General features: G+C 44.7%; 1 protein-coding gene across 1 annotated transcript in view; it reads left to right on the top strand.

Moving 5' to 3' along the window:
* maml3 (mastermind-like transcriptional coactivator 3) overlaps nt 1–21,206 on the top strand; it is a 114,664-nt gene extending 93,458 nt beyond the window's left edge. The window contains exons 3-5 of the mRNA XM_042085987.1: nt 12,009–12,308; nt 15,920–16,004; nt 17,369–21,206. Of these exons, the coding sequence (XP_041941921.1) occupies nt 12,009–12,308; nt 15,920–16,004; nt 17,369–18,366 (1,383 nt within the window). The 3' untranslated portion in view covers nt 18,367–21,206. The remainder of the gene's footprint in view (nt 1–12,008; nt 12,309–15,919; nt 16,005–17,368) is intronic.
* Nucleotides 21,207–24,983: the final 3,777 nt, after the last annotated feature.

Raw genomic sequence — 24,983 nt, 5'->3', positions numbered from 1 at the left:
TTAGCAAGACAGAGACAGAGAGAGAGAGATGGAATAAAAGAAAGAAAGAGAGAGAGAAGAGAGTTAAACACATGGAAATGGTGGAATATAGAAAGAGAGAGATGGACAAACACAGAGAGATGGAAGAAACAAGAAAATAGAGATAAAGAGAGAGATGGTAGAAGAAAAAAGGAAAGAGAGAGAGAAAGAGAGAGAGAGACAGATGGTCATGAACATACACACACTTGTGCTGTTGTGCTTAACCCACCTCGGTGAATTGATTGAAACCCCACTCGGAGTTGAAGACATTTTCTTGAAAGAATCCTTTCAGGGAGTGTTTCATCTGTGTGTGTGCGTGTATGTGTGTGTGTGTGTGTGTTGGTGCAGGGTTAGTGCGGGTGGGTGCTGCTTAGTTTATTGCTATTTAGTGTGTGTGTGTGTGTGTGTGTGTGTGTGTGTGTGTGTGTGTGTGTGTGTGTTCAGCTCAGGCAAGACCCTTGTGAATATAAACAACCCAGCCCACCTCTCCCTCCCTCGCCGTCTCTCATCTTCCCTCCCTCCATCCCTCACTTTCTTCTTCTCTTTCTCTCTCTCTCTCCTACTCCTCTTGCCCCCTCCCTCTCTCTCTCCTTCCCTCTCTCTTTCTCTCCCTCTCTCTCTTTTTTCTTTCTCTCTCTCCCTGTTTGTCTCTAGACATCAAGGCTCAATTGTACATGCTAAAGCACTGCTTAGGATTTGTGTGTGTGTGTTTGTGTGTGTGTATGTGTGTGTGTGTGTGTGCGTGTGCGTGTTAGCGTGTGTGTGTGTGTGCGTGTGTTTGTGTGTGTGTGTGTTTGTGTGTGTGTGTGTTTGTGTGTGTGTGCGCGCGCGCGCCTCTGGGGTGGCAGCATTGGTTGGCTGATGCACAGGGCTGCACCTTTCAGTGAAAAAAAGCAACGCAAAGGAGAGAGGGAAGGAGAGGGAGGGAGGGAGGGAGAGAGAGAGGGAGGGAGGAAGGGAGAGAGGGAGAGGGAGGGAGAGAGAGAGGGAGGGAGGAAGGGAGGGAGAGAGAGAGGGAGAGGGTTCTTCTGACTGGACACATAAATCAAGTGCTCTGTAATTGCTGCTCAGGAGAAAAGGTGCCATCGAGAGAGGAGCAGAGGCACCGTGCACCACACACACACACACACACACACACACACTCGGACATAAAGATACAACAACACACTGCACACATTCAGACATACACACACACACACACACACATAAACACAGATTGTTAAACACACACTCAGGGACACGCACAAGGAGGGACAAAATAACACACACAGGCCATAAAACTGACAGGAAGAGAAGCCTCACCTTGTGTGTGGGTGTGTGTGTGTGTGTGTGTGTGTGTGTGTGTGTGTGTGTGTGTGTGTGTGTGTGTGTGTGTGTGTGTAAGAATGGGGATGATTAGTCGTTATGTGTCCGATCCCTTGACACTCTTGTGATTGGCTCACCGGCTCTGTGTGTGTGTACCCACAAACACACCCACAGGCGTCCATACACTCACTCATACTTGCGCTTCCACACATGCGCGCGCCCGCACACACACACACACACACACACACACACACACACACACACACACACACACACACACACTGGTTTGGCTATCAGTGGGATGAATTGGTTTAAACTGACTCCCTCTAGTCTCATTGGCTGAAATGAAAGTGGCAGAGGAGAGTGAAGTGGTCCCTGCCCATTATCACAGCAGCCCTACACACACACACACACACACACACACACACACACAAACAGACACCTTACCCTCTCCATCAAATATATATATATAACGATTAAAGACACCCACAAACCCTTGATACAGCTCTTTATTTCCTGAGTGTAGGTACTCCTGATGATCAGATCATCACATCTGCTGGATGTTTACAATGGTGCAACTATTCATTCAAATATATTTACAAATATGTTTCTCAGATTTGTCATCGGAGAGCAAAGAGGTCGAAGATCTTTGCGAGGAATTTTAAACCGCATGGATTATTTACCATGTGGGGCCAGCTTTGACAGTGAAAGTGTTCCAGGCTTTCAGTGTTAAATCATTGAGGAGATTGCCCATGAATTAGCACACAAGGACAACACAAGGTGCTTATATGGTATTTCTTCCCAATCAGTGTTTAACAGTAATTATAATTTCTAGAAAATAAATCACAAATACAAACCTGAAACATATTGCTTGTGTAAGTATTCCACTCTAAACACTAATATATCTATATACACGAATATTTTGTAGTGAATTTGTTGGCATCAAAATTGTCGAAATTGAAACAGATCTTCAGAGTGGGTGGAATGTTACTTCTGGATCTAATAATTCCTCAGTGATTTAAATGTTTATGATATTTAGCAATATTTTTATGATATTTAGCCATATTTATTTCCAAATCAGGGCTTTGACTGGGTAATTCTATAACTTGACTGTTTGTGATTCAACTCTCGTGAAGGTCCATCTACTTTCCCCTCACAACTCTAAAATGTTCCCTCGTCTGCAGATGAGAAGCATTCCCACAGCATGCTGTTAACGCCACCATGTTTGATGATAGGGATGATGTTTGTGGAAGCACAGATGGTGTTAATAGGACTCCACACTTACCACTTTGAGGAGTGGTCCACTAGCCCTATTTTGGCCTCACATCTATGAAATACTCCTCCCACATCTTCAGCAATCGGGAACTTTATTGATTTTAGACTTCGGAAATACGCTACTGTATGTAATAATAAAAAAAATGTATTAACTTCTGTAATCGCAAAAGTAGTGATGACTTTAAAGGAGAATTCCGGTGTGATATTGACCTAAAGTGTATTGAAACATGATACCGAGTGGGAACGTATGTCTCATAGCCCATCTCGGCTTGTCCCCTGCACTCCAAAATCTGGCGCTAGTTAGCCGATGCTACCAACAGCTTTTTCAATAGTGGTGCTTCGGCATCGGGCTAGCCATGCAAATAAATCACTGTGTTACACCCATTTACGAGGCTCAATGTATTTCCACACTTCATTGGTAGACTTCCGAGGGCCCTGACATTTAAAACGAGACATTGAGAACTTTGAAAAAGCACTGGTAGTTTACTTACAAGACGATTTATACAGACAGTATCTTCACGAAGTTTAGCGTTTGCAGCCATCTTGAATTTAGTCACGATAAGTCGAGCGACGAGTAAGAATGAACAGTTATGATAAGGGATCAGATTCCTAAGTAGCAGCAACTGGAATCCATGCATTTCCACTGAATTATTTTTTAAATCTGATCCCTTATCATACCTGTTCATTCTTACTCGTCCCTCGACTTATCGTGACTAAATTCAAGATGGCTGCAAACGTTAAACTTCGTGAAGATACTGTCTGTATAAATCATCTTGTAAGTAAACTACCAGTGCTTTTTCAAAGTTCTCAATGTCTCGTTTTAAATGTCAGGGCCCTCGGAAGTCTACCAATGAAGTGTGGAGATACATTGAGCCTCGTAAATGGGTGTAAAACAGTGATTTATTTGCATGGCTAGCCCGATGCTGAAGCACCACTATTGAAAAAGCTGTTGGTAGCATCGGCTAACTAGCGCCAGATTTTGGAGTGCAGGGGACAAGACGAGATGGGCTATGAGACATACGTTCACACTCGGTATCATGTTTCAATACACTTTAGGTCAATATCACACCGGAATTCTCCTTTAAGGGAAGTTGCTTGCTGATATACCTGACTAATGTATCCTGAATCTAAGCTGAAGAAAGTCTCCTTTCCTGTCTCCTCTTAGCTTTGTTTGTGTCTCGCTTAATGTTCCTCCTTTCTCCCAAAAGCACACCGCTCTTCAGAGCTTTCAGGTAACAATTGTGATCATCATCAAGAAGACACAGCTGTACCAGAAACAAAGGCAGACAAGAGAAGAAGAGAATAGGAGGGGCACGTCTCTCTCCCTCTCCCTCTTTCTCCCACTCTCCATCTCTCTCTCTTCATTTCTCTCTCTCTCCCTCTTTCCCTTCACTCCCTGTTTTCCTCCATTTCCCTCAAGTGTTCTGTGGCAAGTGAAGCGTGTGCATATGCTCAGGTGTTGGTCTGAGACAGATAGATTCCTTCATTGTCATTGCACAGAGTGCAACATAGCCATCCCTAGTTGAGTAACACAACGATAGAAAATAGTTCAAAGTGTGAAAAAGGAGCTCAAATATTTAAAGTGCTAAAACATAACATACATACATACATATGCAATAACCTGTAAAGAATTAAGAAATAAAACAATGAAATATGATTATTAGCAGCGGAGATATTGTGCATTGCATTGCAATGCAGTGACCCAAAGTAATAGAAGTTCAAGTAGGAATATGCACATACGAAGCTGCAGTAAGAATTTAAACATCTGTGCAGTATTTGATAAATGTAGCTCAAAGAACTGATAGTCACACAGGTCCCAGTTGGTCAGCGGCAGTGTTCAGCTTGTGTATGTCCTTGGAGTAGAGGCCGATCTTAAGACAGTGTTCAGCTTGTGTGGTAAAGGCCGATCTTAAGACAGTGTTTAGCTTGTGTAGTAGAGGCCGATCTTAAGACAGTGTTTAGCTTGTGTAGTAGAGGCCGATCTTAAGACAGTGTTCAGCTTGTGTATGTCCCTGGAGTAGAGGCCGATCTTAAGACTGTTTGTCCGTGATATGATGAGGCCTGACCCATCTACCAGAGGGCAGCTGCTCCAGCAGATAATGTCCAGGGTGAGATTGGGTCTTTCAAGATGTCTGCTGCCCTACTGAGGCAGTGAGAAAGCTGAGTAAGTTGTCCAAAGAGGGCAGCGAGCAGCCAGTGGTCTTCTGGGCGGTATGGGTGGGTGGGAGTCATCTTAGCTGGCAGGCTACAGCAGGTACGTTACTGAAGCGTTCTGTTCGCTAAGCGTCTGCTGCAACAATTAGCTTCCACTATAATCAATGGAATTGGCTACACCAGACGAAATAGCGGCGCGTACATTGGAAAATAAATAGACCAGTTTTCTCAAACAATTTTTTCGTTTGTTTTTACGAACGGAGCGTTTCAGTTACGGACCAGGTGTAGCTAGGCTGTGAGTCCACCAGATGAGCTGTGTGTGGTGTGTTAGCGGACCCTTTTGGTAGGGTCTGGCCAGCAGAGAGATGATGTAGGAAGCATGCAGGTGTGGGCCGTCAGGGACGCCAGGGCATCCTCTCCTTCTTTAAACACAATCTCCATCACATGAAAAAGGTCACTAAGAATCGGTCTCAAACTCATGATACCTGGAATTAGGTGTGTGTATGTGTGTGTGTGTGTTCGTGTGTTTGTGTGCTGTTTGTGTGTTTCATCTCCCTGCTCTAATATTTAATAACGTCACGAGGCAGCACTCTGTCTTCTTTGATTGCTCCGACTGTGTCTTTGAGGCGGGCAGGGCTGGCCAGCTATGTGAGCGCAGTAGTCGGTGAGGGACTCATGCCCAGCGGCGTCCCTACCTGTGCCTGGGCCAGGCTCTTTGTCCTCTCCGCTGCAGCAGAGGAGGGCAGAGAGTGGACAGACAGGGTCATTTACAGCACACATCCACACTCCTTCATGGCAGAGAGAAGCGAACCTCTGGATCGGAGCATGAAGGGCCTGTTGGACTGTCTGTAGCTCAACATAACTAGCTAGTTTCAGACCATTTGGATGTAGTGGTGGGGAGGGTGCTGTGCTCCACTCTAAAAGGGGGAGATAGAGATATCTTTCCTTTTATATCGGCTCTAAAATTAGACCTGAAAGTAGACCAGTCCCTCACCAAATTCACTTTAATTCAAGGATTTCCTGCAATTGCAGATTGCAATTTTCTCTTGCTGTAGTATTTTGAGATAATCATAGTTATTGACTTTATTTAAAATTTTAAAGAATTTCTGCAGTACCATCAAGCCCTCGCAAGATCCTGGAGGGACTGGTATTAGTGCCGTGACCATGGGATCTCTAGGTTGGGTTTATTATACTCTGTTATACAAAATGTGATACTATAGCTGTCTCCATTCATGGATATTGTTTTGAAGGATGTATTTCTTTAAGTGGGTTCACTCCTCTGAGCATTGTTCTCTCATTGGTAATTGACATGCGTAGTGATACTTTTGGTTGCTTCTGAAGTAAACTGAGTGGTGTTAATGTGATGGGAGTAGTTAACCTTGCCTCCGAGTAGGACTGTTTAATTCACTAATACGTAGTTGCAAAGACACAACAAATATGTGTCTCATTGTGTATCACTGTCTACCTGTCTCCTTTGAGTAAAAACAGGAAATAGTTTGAAACAATTTGAAATCATTTGAGTGACGGTGGTTTGAATGTTCCTGTCTGTATGGTCCCATTGTGCGTGGGCTTTGTTTGCGCGAGTGTAGGCGAGTGTTTGCATGTGTCTACGCGTGTATACAGATTTGACCCTAATGCATGTACCTCCAACACGAATGCACATTTTGTTAAATGGCATCTCCATTTTCTATGGCTAAGAGTTCCATTAGCTGGGAAGACACTGCACAGGCTCATAGCATGCTCTAACACTGCTGAGATAGCAGCACATAATTACTCTCTCTCTCTCTCTCTCTCGCTCTCTCTCTCTCTCTCTCTCTCTCTCTCTCTCTCTCTCTCTCTCTCTCTCTCTCTCTCTTTCTCTCCTTTCCTCTCTTCCCCTGTCCTCTCTCTCCCTCTATCACATTCTCTCAACTACGTTTTCCATTCATTTGGATGCTTTTACAGCAGTCTCCCCAGTATTTCATCATGTTGTTTAAGAGTTTCTACCTGAAGCCCTTTGTGTTGACCTGTGTGTGTGTGTGTGTGTGTGTGTGTGTGTGTGTGTGTGTGTGTGTTTGTGTGTGTGTGTGAGTTTGTGGTGCTTGACAAGAGATTGTTTGGAGGGAGAACCATTCCTCCTCTTTGTGAACCGTGGCTGAACCTGTGTGTGTGTGTGTGTGTGTGTGTGTGTGTGTGTGTGTGTGTGTGTGTGTGTGTGCACGCGCAGGCGGGCGTGCTTGTGCGTCTAATTGAGCTGTGGACAGAAATATGGCTCAATGGCAGCCTGTAATGGCCTGAGAGAGGGAGAGAAAAAGAGAGGGGGAGGAGGAGGAGGAGAGAGATAAATAGGGAAAAAAGCAGATGAATAGAGAGAAGCAATAGGAGCCGCAGAGATACAAAGACAGGGGCTTGGGGGGGGTAGGAAGAAGAAGTGGAGGCGATAGCAGAGGCAGAGAGACTGAGAACTGGACAAAAAGACAGACAATAACTATGGACACCAGTATGTCGAAGAGAGAGGGGGGAGAGAGAGAGAGAGGGAGCAGAGAGAAGGAGGAGAAAAGACGCAGGTGGAGATGAGAGGAGAGCTGCCACTCCCATCCTGTAACGGACACAAAGGAGAGTCGAAATAGAAATGATCTCCTGAGTGAATTATTGAAAAAGAAAGAGAGGGTGAGGAAGAGATGAGGGAGGCGAAGATTATGAGAGGCATAAAGGACGCGATTTAGAGAGAGAGAGGGAAGAAGATGGAGAACGAGGAACAGGAGAGAGCTGGGGTAATCAGAGAGGGAGGAGACTAATCAAGCATATGACATGTTGGAAATCTAATAGCTGCATTAAATACTCAACTCTCTCCCTCTCTCCCCCTGTACTACGCAACACATGCAGATACACGCAGATGCACACTGGCACGAATGCATAAATAACCGTGTGTGTGTGTGTGTGTGTGTGTGTGTGTGTATGTGTGTGTGATTGATGCACTGCTGCGTAATCTGATCAGGGTGGCAGAGCTCGGGAGCTCTGACAGACAGCCCGGGGCCCAGACAGGTGGATACAAACACACACACACACACACACACGAACACACTTCCTCACTCGTTATCTAACTCTTTTCTGTAGAGCTGTCAGAAAGCCAGACTCTTTCTGCGGCTTCGAGCATGCTCTCATTCTCTGCTCATAAACTTAGCAGGTAGTTTACTGTAGACCTGAGTGTGTCTCTCCTGTGCCACTTCACAACACACTAAACTCATCTGCATGCGTAGACCTGTGTGTGTGTGCGTGCGTGCATGCGCGCGTGTGTGTGTGTGTGTGTGTGTGTGTGTGTGTGTGTGTGTGTGTGTGTGCCAAAGACCACTACAGTAAGCATATAGTTACTCTGAGGGAATGCGGTGTGTTGTACCCTGTGTGTTTGTACCTTTGCCACTCACTTGCAGTAGCCTCTCACCTGGAAATCTCTCCCATGTAATGGCCCTGAAGTGAGCTCAAGAGAAGGCGCAGCGCTAACAGTATGCTAGCAGTCATGTGGAGTGCTCCAGGAGTGTGGTGGTGGGTGGGCCAATGGGCTGGTGTGAGTCACGCCATTACACTGTAGCCCACAGAACTCGGCATCAGTGACACATGCTTCTGCGTGGAAAGATATCACCTGACCTCATCCCTGTTCCCATATCAACCCTTCCAGTATGTTTTTTATTAATTTAATCTTCATTGGAGTTCTTCAGGTTTGGCGTGCTCATCATGCATTAGTTACCTGCAATATTTGTGTGTTTAAAGCCCTAACCATGCAGCGTAGGCAACTGCATAGTGTGATTGTGTGTGTGTGTGTGTGTGTGTGTGTGTGTGTGTGTGTGTGTGAATGCACAAGTGTGTCAGAAGTGTGTCGGCACGTGGTCCCTTATTAGGGGAGATGTTCAGAGCAAGCCTCCTAGATTAGCATAGCGATCAGAGCCAGGGCTAAGATACTGCTAATCAATGCAATTGTGTGTGTGTGTGTGTGGGAGAGAGAGAAACAGTGAGCTAGAGATAGATAAAGGGAGTGTGTGAGAGAGGGGGTAATGCTAATCAATGTTGCAGTATCCATGTGTGAGTTGAGAGAGAGTGCGGTTTGCGGGTGTGAAACTGTTGATCAATGAAAGCGATCAGCCCAGCTAGCACAGCACGGCCTGAATTACTGCATATGCAGCGACGCCTCTGATGTCTCTTTGTTTCTTTCCCTCACTCACCTCTTTCTACTCCTCTCGCTCTCCCTCTCTCTCTCTCTCTCTCTCCCTCTCTCTCTTCCTCTGCTTATCACTATTATATCATTGTCTTTCCTCATTTCGGTCTTTGTCTCCACATATGCGTTCTCTAGTGTGCCGTCCTTCCCCTTGTTCTTGTATTGTTTTCTTTTATTCCTAGTAGTGACACTTGAGCCAGTCGAGTCAGCCTCAAGAAAAAAGTGCAGACTCACATCATTCTTTCACAGCCTTGTGCATACAGGTCTGTTTAAATGGCCTCTTAATATGGATGGCTTAATATTGATGGCTTAGTGTACAGTATGGCTCTGATGAAGGGGCATTGTGGTTGAAGTGTTCTGACCTTGTGTACACCAAGGTGTCTGTATATCTCATGTATTCTATAATAGGTAGGCACTAAGCACAAGTTATTCTCTCTACTCTCCTTCTCTCTCTCTCTTTGTGAAAGACTTTGGTGTGTAGTGGCATTCTCTGTGCTGCACAAATGTACAGTAATGAAATGGTGCAATACAATACCCATGGTCAGTAATGAACTGGGCGCATAATCACAAGTATTTATATTCATTAGAGTAATGGCATAATTACAGCTATTTGCAAGTATCCACTGGTGAAAACATTAAAGGGTTTTGTAAAAGAAAGTTGCTGTCTCTTTAGTAAACCAGGATTCCTGCAGGAACAGGAACACAGTTTTATGATTCTTTCTGTCTGGGATGTCGTATTATTATTATTGGGATGCAGCACCTCTCACACTTTGCACCATCTACTGGGGTTATGAAGTTTTCCCTGTATGGTGAACTCAAAAAAGGGGGGTTGTTTGTTTGTGGTGTCCAATGAGTTTGACAAATGGAACTGTGGTGCAAGTGAAGACACTGGGATGTGTTCAGCGCTGGGAGGGATGGCATGGGAGACTATGTGGAGACCATGGAGGGATGGCATGGGAGACTATGTGGAGACCATGGAGGGATGGCATGGGAGACCATGTGGAGACCATGGAGGGATGGGAGTGGAGACGATGTGGAGACCATGGAGGGATGGGAGTGGAGGATGGATGACAGGCGAGTCAAGTGAGGAGGAATGTGGAGCCGAGTGAAGAGGAGAGGAGGAAGAGGGCGGGAGGAAAGAAAAGGGGGCTTCTTTGATTCCCCAGGGGCAGGCTGGGTAATCTCGGGCAGCGGCTTGGCACAGTCCATCAGACTTCCTCAGAGCGCCATCTGCTCCGCACCAAAGGCCCAGTTGTTTGGCTACCTGCTCCATTCCCCTCCCTTTTTTCATCCTTTCTAGAATGTCTTTCCTTCATCGTGTATAAGCCCTTCTTTGCTTTTTGCTTTCCTTCCTCTACCTTCTGTTCCCTTGCAGTCAGGAAGCCTCTTTGACTTACTCTCTCCATCTACTGCTCTCCGACTGCCTTTATTTCTCTTCCATCATCTCCCCCACTTTTTCCTTATTCTGTTCATTGCTTCACCTCTCACTCTCTCTCTCTCTCCCCGGGTTCTGTCTCCAGTTCTCTTTCAATCTCCCTCTCCATCTCTGTCCCTTTTCTCCCCTGTGCATCTATTTTTCTCCGCCATCTCTTTCCTCCCTCTCTCTCTTCCTCCCTCTTCCTCCCTCTCTCCCTGGTCACACTCCAGTGCGGAGTTTCTGGACTCAGACACATTATCCGGCAGGAGGAGGGAGTCGTATATTACCAGTCATGATTAAGCCATCTGCTGGGAACAGGCCAGAGAGGAGCGGAGAAGGGGGGGGGGGGGAGATGGGGTGGTGGTGGGGGGTTACTGAGGTAAAGAAGGAAAAGAAAGATTTCAAGATGTATAAAGAGTGTATGTGAGAGAGAGAAAGAGAGAGAGCAATATGGAGGGTGGGGGAAGTCAGATGAAAGGGAGAGAGATATATTGCAATAGAGGGAGGGAGGAGGGTGAAACTGCAGAAAGAGAGAGAGAGAGAGCAAACAGAGGGACAGAGGGCTAGAAAAGAGAGAGGGAGAGAGAGAGTTAGAGATGGAGAGAGGAGAAAAGAGAGCGAAGGTGAGGGGGAAAAGGAGAGAGAAAGGGTGAGATTAGATGAGGGAACAACACAGAGCAATGCTGCCCCCTATGGGCAGAAGGCTGCCACCATCTCTCTCCTCGCCTCCTGCCGTCCTCTCTGGCCTCGCTTCGTCAGCCTGGCGTGGCTTGCCAGCGGCACCCAGAGAGATCTGCTGCTTATCGACCTGTCGGGTCTGGTCTGTCTGTGCTGTCTGATGCAGAGGCAAACGTGTGTTCAGCCAGTTCAAGTTATTTTATTGATATCACCATTGCTCTGTTGAGACACCATCCCTGGTGCGAGTGCAGTCTGGATTGTTAACGGCCTAAATCACCAAACAACATCATCTGCCAACTGGAGAGGACAGGAACGTATTCACAAAGATGAACTAGACAGCATGCAGTCATCCTATTTAATTCCAAAAGTATTATGCACAGCTGGCTTATGGCAATTATTTACATGCAGAATTTGCACTTTGATAAATTTGTCATTGGAGCTTTTTGTTTAATTCAGCACGCTCCTGGCTCTCTAAATGGGAAGATAATGTGCAGCGTCATTCTGAGCCATAGAGATAAACCATAAACTGCATCTTTAATTGATGCAAGAGATATCACTCAATCGGTGATCTATAGAATTATATAAAAAGAGTTATGGTTCTTTCAAATGTGTCAGGGGCATGGTTGTGAAATGAATCAGTCGCTAGTATCAGCTGCACCAATGTAAATCTTGTCACATTTTGGACGCATTTGAGGTAATTTAAGACTCATCATGCTCTCATTGACAGCTGCAGTCATGGTCATCTTCATGACCACTACTTGAGTACCACAAGATAACTCTGGGAAACATTTTTTTAGGTTCCACCACAAAATGTAGATTTTTAGAATCTTATTTGTATTATTTGTTTTGTCTATGCAATTTGGCAACATTTTTGGCCATGATCTAGCCAAAAATGATTTTGGCTGATTACGAAAACTACTCATGACCACTGCTGACCATGCTGGACATCTCTTGTCCTCTGTGCCCTTGCAGGACCCAGGCATGGTGGCCATGTCGCGGCAGCCAGGCGGAGTCCAGCCCGCTCATGGGGCGCCTGGAGGAGTAGCCCCAGGAGGGCCCAGCGCGGTGGGACCCGGGCCAGGACCGGGGCCAGGCGGTTACCTGGGCAACCCTCAGCAGCAACAGCAGCAGCAGCAGCAGCAGGCGGCCATGATGAAGCAGATGATGGCCATGGAGCAGGAGAAGAGGGTGCAGCTGCACCTGATGGAGCAGCAGAAACAGCAGCTGCTCCGCGAGAGGCAGCAGCAGCAGCAGCACATCATGGCAGAGCAGGTAGACGCTCATGCAAGCACGCACGCGCACACACACAGGTTGAACTTTGGCACTCACACACATAAAGTAGCAGACAGATAGACACACAGGAAGGCACTCAGCAGTGGCGGAACAAGTCAGAGCCGGGCCGGGGGCGGGGCACATGACCGGGCCCTTTATTAAACTCATCATAACATAATTTTACAACATAGGCTACACATGCCCGCAACAGCAGGTCTTACAAGCGTCAGCGCCACGGAGAGCAACTATGTAATTTAGAAGTCCATCGAACGTACATGAAGTGTAACCAAGAGAACAACAAAAACATTAGGCTACATGACCCCTAATAATAAAACAATAATAATACGCAGCACTATTTGAAGGGCATACGACGAGCCTTGCGCTCCGCGAACTCGTCCACGATGCTCTGTGTAGGCCTATGTCCATTTTCTTTGCTCTCTCATTCTCTATGGACAACATGGCACGTCCACTCAGTCTCTCCTGTCCCACTGTGCTCCTCAAGTGGTTTTTAATGGTCTTTAACTTGGAGAATGAGCGCTCAGAGGTTGCAACGGTGACGGGAAGAGTCAAAAATAAAATTAGGGCGGTGCAAATCTCACTGAATGCAGAAGTTACTGCTGGGTGGTTGCATTGGCGGAGCGAGGGGTGGCTTCGGGGGCTCAAGCCCCGAATCTCTTTTTAAGAGCCCCGAATCTTTTTTTGTAGGTATGTTTTCAATTTCCAACGATTTCTAATTTAACTTCCCCTCGGTTTCTCTATAAATGTTACAAAATGTAGGCCTAGCCTAGGCCTACTATTACTGAGCAAATATCCCTTACTTTCAAAGCCCAATATTGACAGATAATCTGATTTCCCACACGATGAGTTTAGGCAATGCCAGAGCCGAGATGTAGCGGTTTAAGTCATAAACCTGGCAGGAAAGTTCAGAGCGGCGCAGTCAGTTTAAACAGCAAGCCGGTAAGAAAAACTGTTGTCAGGACATTAGGCAATTAGGCTACTGTACCCCAGAATACAAAAATAAACTTCAGAAAGACAGAAAGTTTGTTGTACTGTATTCTGTAGTCTGTATTCTGTAGTCTCAATGACCGAATCAGTAGATATACCTGTTGTCAGTTGAGTTCGTTCAATTGATTTGTTGTAGGCTAGTAGCCTAGGCAAATATAAAACGGAGATGTAACATACCGGCGGGATTTTGAACTTGCATGTTTCATGCATTTTAGGGCAAAAAATACCATGGGATTGATGTGTTCTCCATTTGAGGAACGTAATCAATTGCGGATGTGCTCAGACACAGAGCGCATAGGCCTAGGCCTAGGTTAGGCTACTTTCACTTTCTAGAGCGCATTCATTAGGCTACGTAAAAGATGCTTCATACCAAAACAACGATCAAACATTATCAAATGTATCATGACGTGTTGTCACAAAGACTTACTCCAATTAGAAAATTGAAAACCAAAATCATGTAAGTGTAAGTGTTCTCTCATTGACGCCTGTAGGAGACAATATCGTTGATCCAATTTTGTAAATTTGCCCGTCGTAGAGTTCAATATGAGAGTTCAAATAAAGCCAGTCATACAGCAGAACATTTTATTCAATATTTTACACCTACTAAATCATCAAAGTAAATTTCAAAACTTTTCAGCAACCGTGAGTCATAACTCGTCCTGACTGGGGCAACTTATAAGCCTAATACGTCCCACTCTGATGAAAATGATTGAAAAGAAACCGTTTGCATGATCTTAGCTCCTCCGGCTTTGTGCCGTGGGAGAGGCCCGTCCCACCTTACCCGGAGGTGGGGGAGGGGCGCCCTCGCACCGGGCCCCTACGGGTCCCAGGCCGCACCTCCCGCACCCTCTCAAGCTCCGCCCCTGGCACTCAGATACACAGAGTAGCAGAAGTAAGCAGTTTTATCAGCGGCAGCACATCACAGCAGACCACAAAGACACACACACACATAAAGACACTCAAGCATGCATGGTTAAACTGTGGCACAGCAGTTGGTCAGTCACACAAACAGAGGTTTGGATCTATACTCAGGGTCATTTGGTAGTGCAGGTCAGCAGTTGCCATGGAATACAGAACAGAGTTGTTACACCAGAAAAAACACAAGGAGACCTAATAGCACCAGTCATGAATACTATTTGAGCCACCTATATATTTACCAGCACATACTATAAGCATACTATATACTGCATGTGGAGCAAGCCTAGCAAGGATGGTCTGATCCCCACCATTGTGACTGTTTCACAGCTAAGCACAGAATCGTATTTGTGATGTAACACAAGCCCACTTAGCACCTCAGCTAAACCTAGATGTTGCTAATGGTGACACTTGTCAATGAAGTGTTAGCATAACAGACCCAGCAGACTAGGTGCAAGACACTCTAATACTAGCAAACACACCTGCAACAGGACTCTACACACACGCACACACACACACACACATATATCCATTCTACACTCTCTCTCTCTCACTCCCTCCCCCTTTTCTCTCTCTCTCATTCTCTATTACTCACTCCCTCTCTCTCACTCACATTCTCCGATTCTCTCTCTCACTCACACTCTCCCATTCTCTCTCTTTCTCTCACTCTCCCATTCTCTCTTTCTCTCACTCTCCCATTCTCTCTCTTTCTCTCACTCTCCCATCTCTGTCCCTCACTGCCGTGCTCTGCCTCTCCTCACTCCCTGGAAGTCTGTCTGTAGGCTTCCACTACTGTCATGTTGGCATATGCTTGGTCTCGTACTCATAATTACCTTCTGCAGTTGCTTTCCACAAATGCTTTGTACTTCAGGAACTTGCTCTTCTACGTTTGTGTGTGTGTGTGTGTGTGTGTGTGTGTGTGTGTGTGTGTGTGTGTAAAAGAGGGAGAGAGAGAGAGAGCACCACCTGCTGCGATAATTTTGTTGTTTCCCTTTCATTTTTCACTTCTGGGAATAAGGTGCAAAAGAGAGTTTGAACTTGAATTAGGAAAGGACCCCCCCCTCTCTCTCTCACTCTCACTCTCACTCACACACGCTCTCTCTCCCTCTCTCTCTCTCTCTCTCTCTCTCTCTCTCTCTCTCTCTCTCATACACACACACACACAAACTCATGCGTGCATACACACCCACACAGACAACTTAAATGGGTGAATATTTGAGTGGTCTTGAGTAGAAAAACAATAACATTCATAATAATTGTGTATTATCCAAGCAAATGTATTTGCATAATTGCATCTTTACATTCATTACAATTTTACTACAGACTTCTAAATCCATCCCCGTTTCTTTGAATTAATAATGGAACAGGTAGGCTACAGACAGTGTAGTGTATTTCTTGAAGTGATTTTTTTTTTCAATGTGCACTCTCTATAGGCCTATATTATATTATATTATATTATATTATATTATATTATATTATATTATATTATATTATATTACCAGTATATTATATTATATTATATTATATTGTATTTAAATCCTTCTTATGTGTCTTGCACCATTTCACCAAGTCAAATTCCTTGTCTTTTCTTTTTTGTGTGGAAAAGAAAAAAACTTGGCAATAAAATGATTCTGATTCTGATCATTTATATTACTCTCTCTCCCTTTCTCTCTCTCTCTCGCTCTGTTCAGTTACAGCAGCAGCAGCACCTCCCACGGCAAATGGGGCAGCCACAGAGAAACCCATACCCTGTCCAGCAGGTTAACCAGTTCCAAGGTAAGCAGCCGTTAGACCAGATTTCCACCAGCGGAGTGGACTTTGTTTGAGTTGGTGTGTGTGTGTGTGGGTGGGTGGATGAGTGTCGATGCCGGGGGTTGATGGCCGTGGTAAACAAGCTGCAGTAATGGAGCATTACTTCCCCTTTCACTTGCAGCGAATTAAGTTCCTTATCATCTATCTTTCTCCTTTCATAGCAAATCATCGCCCTGGTGACACCCCAAATTATGGGTTAGCCACCAGGGGCACCCGCCAGCTCTCAAACTAATGACACCCACCCTGCGAGTGTGCTCACACACACACACACGCACACACACACTCACTAGCAAGAAGAAGGGGAGTGTTGTGTCTGTTTATTGATTCTTTTGTCAGGTTGCCATGGAGACTATATTAGATTTAATTCCCTGGGGCAACTTGCTTTTTTAGACTGAGCCATTGATGCTTAAATCACTCCGGATCTCTTGCAGAAGAGGACACACACACACACACACACACACAGACACCCATGATGCAACAAAATGTCATTCAACTGCCATCATTAGCTTATCTCCCACCTCAACCACCCCCTACATGTACATCCACATAGACACACAACTCTAAAACACACACAAAAAACATCTGCCTTCACTTTGGCAGTTTTTTTTCCTGGATTTCTTCCCTGTCACATAGATATGTATTTAATGGGGGGGGGGGGGGGGGGGGATCTGCCTGTTGCCATGGCAACTTTCTCAAGATTGGCATGTGTGATGTGTTTGACTTGATTGAGACAAACCCAGCTTCTCCTCCCATATGGATTTGGCACAGCCAAGAACTCATGCATCTGGTCTGAACATTCTTAGTAATATCTTATAATAAGATGTGTTAATAAACCATTTACAAAGGTATTAACAAATGGCTAATTTATATTTACAAACCTTAATTTTTCAAGAGCGTTTGATGGCTGTAAGAGCACAATCATTGGTGTAGCAGGAGCACCTCCTCAGAGACATACACCCCACTGCTGTGTTAATCTCTAAGGGCAGCAGGGGAGACTCTCTCTGCCAAGCTAGAGTAACTCGAAAGCAGACTCTCTCTCTCTCTCCTCTCTCTCTCTCTCTCTTGTCCTCTCTGATGATTCCCTCCAGTGGAGGGCATTAACAAAGACCTGTGCAGGAGGAAGTTTGCGCTGGATAAAACACACTCACATGCACATACATGCACACGCGCTCAGTGGTCTAATGCATGTCAAGCAATAGCAGCACCCTTTGAACAATTATGATGAAATGACTAATGGTCACACTCTCTGTTTGTGTGTGTGTGTGTGTGTGTGTGTATGCGTGTGTGTGTGTGTGTGTGTGTATGTGTGTGTGTGTGTGTGTATGCAGGGTCATCTCAAGAGATGGCGGTGAGGAACCTGCAGAGCATGCGCAATGCGAGACTTCTCCAGCAGCAGCAGATGCAGCAGATGCAGGGTGGCGCCATGCAGGGCGGGATGCCCTCGCAGCCCGACATGGGCATGCCCTACGGGGGCCAGCCAGGCACCGGAGCCAGCCAAGCGGGCCTGTACGCAGCGGGCATGGGCCAGATGCAGCAGCAGCAGCAGCAGCAGCAGCATCCTAACCAAAGCAGCATGGCCATGGGCCACGCGGGTCCCGCGCCTGGGCACCGGCCGCCAGGAGGGGGACCCGCTGGCATGATGCCCGGCGCCGGGGGAGCGGGGGGAGGAGGCTACAGCCAGGGCATGCTCCTCAACTCTGCCCTGAAAGGAGGTGGCCAGCCAATGAGCAAGGCCCAAGCCCAGAGACTGCAAAGCATGATGGGAGCTGGAGGTGCAGGCTGGCAGCAGCAGCAGCAGCAGCAGCAGAGCATGCAGCCAATGGGCGGCAGGACTACAAACGAAATGGTGGGCTTCGGGGGTATGCCAGCCGGGTATGGAATGCCACCGGGTCAGGGCCCGCCACGCATGCCCAAGCAGCACTACGGCCAGGGGGGTATGGTGGACCCACGTGCCATGAACCCCGCGGGCATAGGCCCTGGTGGTGCCCAAATGATGCCTCCGCACATGGCAGCCCAGGGCAGGACCAACCAGCCCCGTGGCATGATGATGCCCGGCATGAACCAGGGCGTGCCCGCCAGCATGGCATCGGCGTTTGGACAGGCTGGGGGACAGCCAGGGGGGATGGGAGGACCGGGCGCTGGAGGGGGTGGGGGGTATCCAGGTGGGGCCCAGCCGCAAGGCTACCAGCGGACATCCAGTCAGGACCTAGCGTACGGCTATGCCAGTCAGTCAGCAGGGGGCAGTGGAGGTCAGTTTGGCCTATCGGACGGAACAGACTTGGACTCAACAGACGGTTGGATGGAGGAGTTTTTTCCCAGCCAATAGCAAACGTAGAAGAGCAGAGTGTTTTTTTTAATGGGTTGGGCTGAGGGGAACAGAGAGGAGTGAAGAGATTTTTAATCAAAAGATACATTTTAAAGGACAAGTGTGATTTTGTTCACCTTTCATGAAAGTGAAAGAGAATTGCCATGTCACGTACTGAGTGTAAATGTGTATGTGTACTGTCTAAATACTCCACGGGTGAGGTGGAAGTTCTTATTTGAGGAAGTAGTCTGTTTTCCATGCTGTTTAATGGGATTTGTTTTACAACTTTGTGTTTCAGTGGTCTGTCAAATCCCAAACTTCAGAATAGTTTCCTAAGGGTATGTAGTAGGGAAAGTAGAAAATAACTATTTTTGTTACTACTATCATTATTAACTGCCTCCCTCTTCTATCTTATATGTTACATGAGTCTGTGTGTGTGTGTGTGTGTGTGTGTGTTCACGGGCCATCTGTTTTCATAACATGTGGTTTATCTTTTCCTTTGCAATAGCCTCACTCCATCTATTTAAAAACTTGCATATGTTAACACCCCTCATTTTCTGGCTTCCCCAGAATGCCCATTTGGTCCTCTATATTTCACCAGAGTGAGTGTGTACATGCCTCTGCAAGCTTGTGTGTGTGTGTGTGTGTACTGTGTGTGTGTGTGTGTGTGTGTGTGTGTGTGTGTGTGTACTGTATGTGTGTGTGTGTATGTTTATGTGAACAGAGCAACCAAAACAAACTGCATTTCTCTTTGTTTAGTTTTGAGCGCATGCGTGATGAGTGCTCTTGCTGTCGCTAGGCAACTGCTCCGCCAACAAGAGGATTGGGGAGAGAGAGAGAATATGTGTGTGTGTCTGTGTGTGTTAGAGGTGCATTCTGTATTGAGAGACCTGGCAGCTAGAGACCCTACAGTCTCCAAGAAATAAAATAAAACAAAATAAAATAAAATAATAATAAAAATAGCTTAATGACAAAATGAGAGGTAAAGCATGCCAAAAATCATCCATGTATAGATGTCAGAAAGGCAGCTATGACAAAGACGGGCCAGCCATCTAATGTTAACTATGGTATTAATAATGGGATGTGTGTGGAACAGGATGGAACAACAGCAATGGAAAAGAAACAAAATGACAAATTGTACCTGTGCTGAATGTACGTCAGCACAAATGGCCTTGTCTAACACAATGACCTGTCTTAAAGACTGGTCATAAGCATTTGGGAAGACACTGGGCTTGAGGTTGAGCCTTCAGTTTGGATCATTTGTGTCTGTGCTTGTATGTGTGTGAGTGTGTGCATCATCACTGATGGAAATACTTGCAGGTCATTGATCTCACCACTGCTCGGAATATCGCTGTTTGTTTCTCGTTCCGATTCTCACACTCTTCTAATCTGTTTGTCTTTAAATGCATGTTTACATGTATAACTATTGGCCAACTTTTGAACAGACTGTGAAATGACAAGGGGCTGTGCAGAGCTTCAGTTGCAATTGGTCTCATCAACCTGTTTGGCCCATCAATGTGATTTCTGTTCCTAGTGTCTCAGTGAGGAGGAAAGAGGCTAGTAAAGAGTAGCTGTCTAGAGTTCTTCCAGATGGGCCTGGAGTGAACACTTCCCTGGTCACCTCAGGAAATCTCTCGAAAATGACGAGGATTTAGGCCCCTGCTTCCCAAGACACCATCAGAGTGCCCCACAATCAGACATCGTTGCCTCCTTCTTCGCCTCTTTAGATTACTTTACTCATTCCCATTTGCTTTAGGTCACTGGTGACCAGAAGACATTTTGAGAGTAAGATTTAAAAAGACATTTTTATGACATCAGGCAGTTCAGAGATTATATCCCGTGTGATCGCTTCCCCCTCAGAGACACCCATGTTTGTTGTCATTATATCATTCATGGAGTATGTTATACTTTGAGTTCAGTCGAAAGCTGTCAAGGAAACAGATGGAGATGTATGCTTCATAATATACTTTGTAACTACAGAACTAGTTAGCACCCCCACCCTCCCACAAAAATACACAAGAATGCCTTTGATCACCTCTTCATCTTCAACAACCCATGCAAAGTAATCTCTCCTTTTGGCCATTGTTCTAATGATCTTAATATGTACAGGTGTTCTCAGTCTTGGTTTCTCAATTGCCTCACATCCTATCTGAATCTTAATTGAGTACTGTTCATGTTCTCAGCAGAAAATGGCTGTCTGGTTATGGTGTTTAGTTGTGTTTGAATGTTTTTTGTTTTAATGAAAGGGATAGGCACTCCCGTGTCTCATATACAGTGTTTGAAATGGCCAGCTGACAGTGTTGTCCTTTAACAGCGGCAGATGGGAGACCTTTTTTTTTCTAAGCTTCCTCCAAATATCATGAATCCTGGGACCAAGTCAAATGTAGAACTTTTCTCTGCTTTTTTGTACTTGCTATTTTTTTGTCATCATTGTCACTGTTTTTTCCCCTGTTCACTTTCTGTACTGGTGCTGACATGTATGTGATCAAAAAAGATATATAAAAGAAAATTGATATTTGTAAATATGTTTTTACAAGTTTAAATACAACAGATAAAACTGTCTCTACTCTCTGTAAAGAAATTACTTGTTTGTTTAAAAATAGAGAAGTATTTTAATTTCATTTTTCCACTCATCTTGGCTATGCCATTGCACTTCAGACAATGTCTTACTACTAATTTGTATTGTAAACCCCCTCTAATGTTTATTTTGAGCATTTTTCTAGTTTGAAGGTTTTGCTCTGTACCTGAAGCAGTGCTTTTTTTTTTATCCTGTACAGATTATAAAATGTTGATGCAAGGCAGATGAGCAGAAAAAAACTTTTTGATTTCAGAAAAACAATTACAATAAAGAGAGAATGTTCTCACCGATCTTATTAAATGACTCCGAGAACGCTTTGTGTGGGTGGAGAGAAATAACTACCAGGTGCCATCATGTATCTTTCAAAACCGTGAAAAGTTCACATCTGTGGAAGATTACTCAATCTTAAGTATTTTATTTAGTCTTTTATGAATAACACTATATATAAGTAAGTAAGTATATATACTCTTTTGATCCCGTGAGGGAAATTTGGTCTCTGCATTTATCCCAATCCGTGAATTAGTGAAACACACTCAGCACACAGTGAAGTGAAGCACACACTAATCCCGCCATTTTTTTTTATTATTATTTAATAATTTAATCCACAGTTTGGACATGCGGACAGAATATGGGAGGATTTGGAGGCATGTACATCATGGAGCAGTGGGGCCAAGGAGAAAAGCAAAGGGCCTTCCCACTTCCTTAAGAGCAGGGCTGCTCGTCGCCTCATCTTTAAGGCTGACAAGAATGGGATAAATTGGAGGGGGAAAGCGGTGACACGCAAAACTGTAGAAGTGGATTTAGGGAGATTGTTTTATATGTTATCTTCTTTTTTCTCTCAAAACATTTAGACACGTTTAGACAAATCAGCCTTCCCCCTAAAATGCCTTTAATTACCGTGCCATCACTTTCATATTCCCTCTCACTTTCACAGATCCAGACACTGTAGTATGGTGGCCCTAATCATTATGCATGATTAAGGTTATTGGCACAGGACTTTAACTCAGCTATAGCACTTAGGATGATGTGCTTTGTGGCTGACAGTCTTTTCAATGATTTCCATTTATGTAAATGTTGAGAAAATTAAGCTATTTTTCTTTACTATAGTCTTTCTCATGTTTCATCTTGCCTTTTACCCATTTCATCCAGTTACCAATTCTTCAAACAAAAATGGCTAGAAAAAAGTCAGCAGTTCAGAAAAACAGAACAAATGGGTTTTCAGAATGGGACACTAACTTATATATATATATATATATATATATATATATATATATATATATATATATATATATATATATATAATATATGTTGGTACATACTGTATCTTATTCTGTTCAATTCACATCAAGTCTTCTCTGTCAAAGCTAAACACTCTTCCCTTTTTTATTAGTTTTCTTGTTTTTCCAACTCACCAACTCACCATAACACCACTTTTTAAGCTTCAGATTTGTTATTTAGCTTCTTGTCTAACAGTTATTAATTATTAAAATGATATTATCTGTTTGATCAACAGCATTACAATACTCAGTGATGGGGCCATGGAAATGGCACTGGAAGTCTGCATCAAGCCAGAAAGACAAATAAACAGCTGTAGAGTCGAGCAGAGTTTGTGTTTCAGATGTCTTAGCAACATCTCGTGCCAGAGCCCTGAAATGCCTTGAAGGGGTCATACAAGAGTTGACTGCACTAGTAGTAGCTGCCTAGTCATTGGTTAGTAAATAGTAATCAATATAGTAGTGATCAAACTTGAGAATTGAGAATCCTATCCCTGGCCATGAAGCTACAACACTGTGACGTTCAGACGTTGTTGCCTGGCAGCCATATACTGTAGTAGTGATGGAAAGGGACTCAAAACAGTGCTGATGGTTTGAAAATGTCAGTAAAATTCAACTAGAACATATATGCCATCCATCATAAAAGGCAATGGCGATGACAAAAACCGAATGACACTTAATAACAGAAGCATTACAAACGTTTATGACTTGTTTATTACACGTTCATGACAGTGTCATGTCACTCTTATATCGATACTGTCAAGTAAAGTGTAACCAAACACCAAAAAAAAAAAAATCCAAAAAATGCAAATCCAAATCAATAACTAAACTTCAAAGAGCAACACAATCAAACTGCTCAATTCTGGAACTGCAACACTTTTTTTGTGTGTGTGCAAAAGTCTAACACAGTGTACACTCAATGTCTGGTTTAAGCCCATGTGCGGATAGGCTACTCTGTACTGGTAACAGACTCTGGTTACTTGACCTACTGTTCAGAAAGACAAAAGTTCATACAAAATGACAAAGGGGGTTTCTGTCATCTAGGAAAAATATACTGAAAAGCAAAGCTTTTTATCCTGAAAAGTAGAAGTAAAAATAAGAGTACAGTTATTACTTGGCCCTCAACCTGAGATTAGACTAATTTTTGTTAACCCCAACCCTAGAATCATTCATAATAAAAAGGGAGATTCTGTTGCCTGGCAACTGAGGAGAGCTGTAATTATGTATGTTTTAAGGCATTACTTCCCACGGAGGTTGGGGTGGCATGTCACTGTCACGGGTGCCCTTTACTGTATATTCGACACGAACTGTTTAATAGGGCCTTCACCGTTGGTCTTCCATCATGGCTCCCCTTTTACATTCAAAAGGAAAAAAGGTGGGTTGTCCGCACACTTGCTCCCATCAGGAATTTTTATTGTAACAATCCGGACAATCCACCTTTTTTCCTTTTGATAGTCACCACTTTGCAGATAGCATTATAGACATTGCCTAAATAGCTACACAATTCTGGTGCTAATGTCTTAAGAAGGTGTGTTTCTTCCTTATGGGCTGCATTAATCATTAGCTTATAATGAGAATGCACTGTGTGCTTGTGTGAAGTTGAGGATGTATGAGGAATTGACTTGGGAGTTCTCTCTCTCTGTGTGTGTGTGTGTGTGTGTGTGTGTGGCTTAGTATCCATGTGAGCCAAAGTTGATTAATGCCTGAGAGCGCCAGTGCTGCAGGGGCAGGGGAAGACAGCCGATAAAGTGGCATCAGAAGGGAGCTGTGCCCCTCCCTGCCACATGCTCGTTAAATAACTTCACACTAACGTGCCCGTTAAGTAACTCACACACACACGCACACGCACACGCACACGCACACGCACACGCACACGCACACACGCACACGCACACACATATGGTGGGCAGCCGTGGCTTAATGGTTAGCGCTTCGGACATGTAACCGGAGGGTTGCCGGTTCGAGCCCCGACCAGTAGGCACGGCTGAAGTGCCCTTGAGCAAGGCACCTAACCCCTCACTGCTCCCCGAGCGCCGCTGTTGTTGCAGGCAGCTCACTGCGCCGGGATTAGTGTGTGCTTCACTTCACTGTGTGCTGAGTGTGTTTCACCAATTCACGGATTGGGATAAATGCAGAGACCAAATTTCCCTCACGGGATCAAAAGAGTATATATACTTATACTTATACTTATATACATACACACTCTTGAGAGAAAGAGAAGAGAGCAAGAGAACGTGTTCATTAAACCTTCTGCCTCAACAGATTTTCTTCAGTCACTGTCTTTTAAATATCTCTTTCAAACAAACATTGTAAAGTAGAATGCAAACAGGCAATACTCTTACATGGACACAAACTGTGCATGGGTGAATAGACTAATCCAGCTAAGGAAGAAACAATACCTCCCACATTTAACTTACTTTCTTTTCATTTTGTGATTGTGTTTATATTTCAGTTAGGCTGCAACTTGGTACTGTATGTTGTATGACCTTGCCTGACGTATGACCTTGCCTGACATTCCTCTTTGACACCCTTACTACTGTGGCCTGGAGGATCCTCTCTTAGAACATTCCTGTTCTAATATAAAGAGCAATGGCCATGCTCCACTAAACTATTCTCTCTCTCTCTCTCTCTCTCTCTCTCTCCTATTGTAGTGAGCTATTGTCTGTAATCCTAGTGTTTCAAAAAATGTGAGATAAATATCGGTGGACATTTGCCATATTTGTTTTTTTTAAAGGCCAGTTTAGTGTAGGCCTACTCACCAAATAGCTACAAGTCCAAATGCACCT

The sequence above is a fragment of the Alosa sapidissima genome, chromosome 1 (assembly GCF_018492685.1).
Source record: "Alosa sapidissima isolate fAloSap1 chromosome 1, fAloSap1.pri, whole genome shotgun sequence".
Lineage (NCBI taxonomy): Eukaryota > Metazoa > Chordata > Actinopteri > Clupeiformes > Clupeidae > Alosa > Alosa sapidissima.
This window is presented reverse-complemented; position numbering and strand designations above follow the sequence as displayed.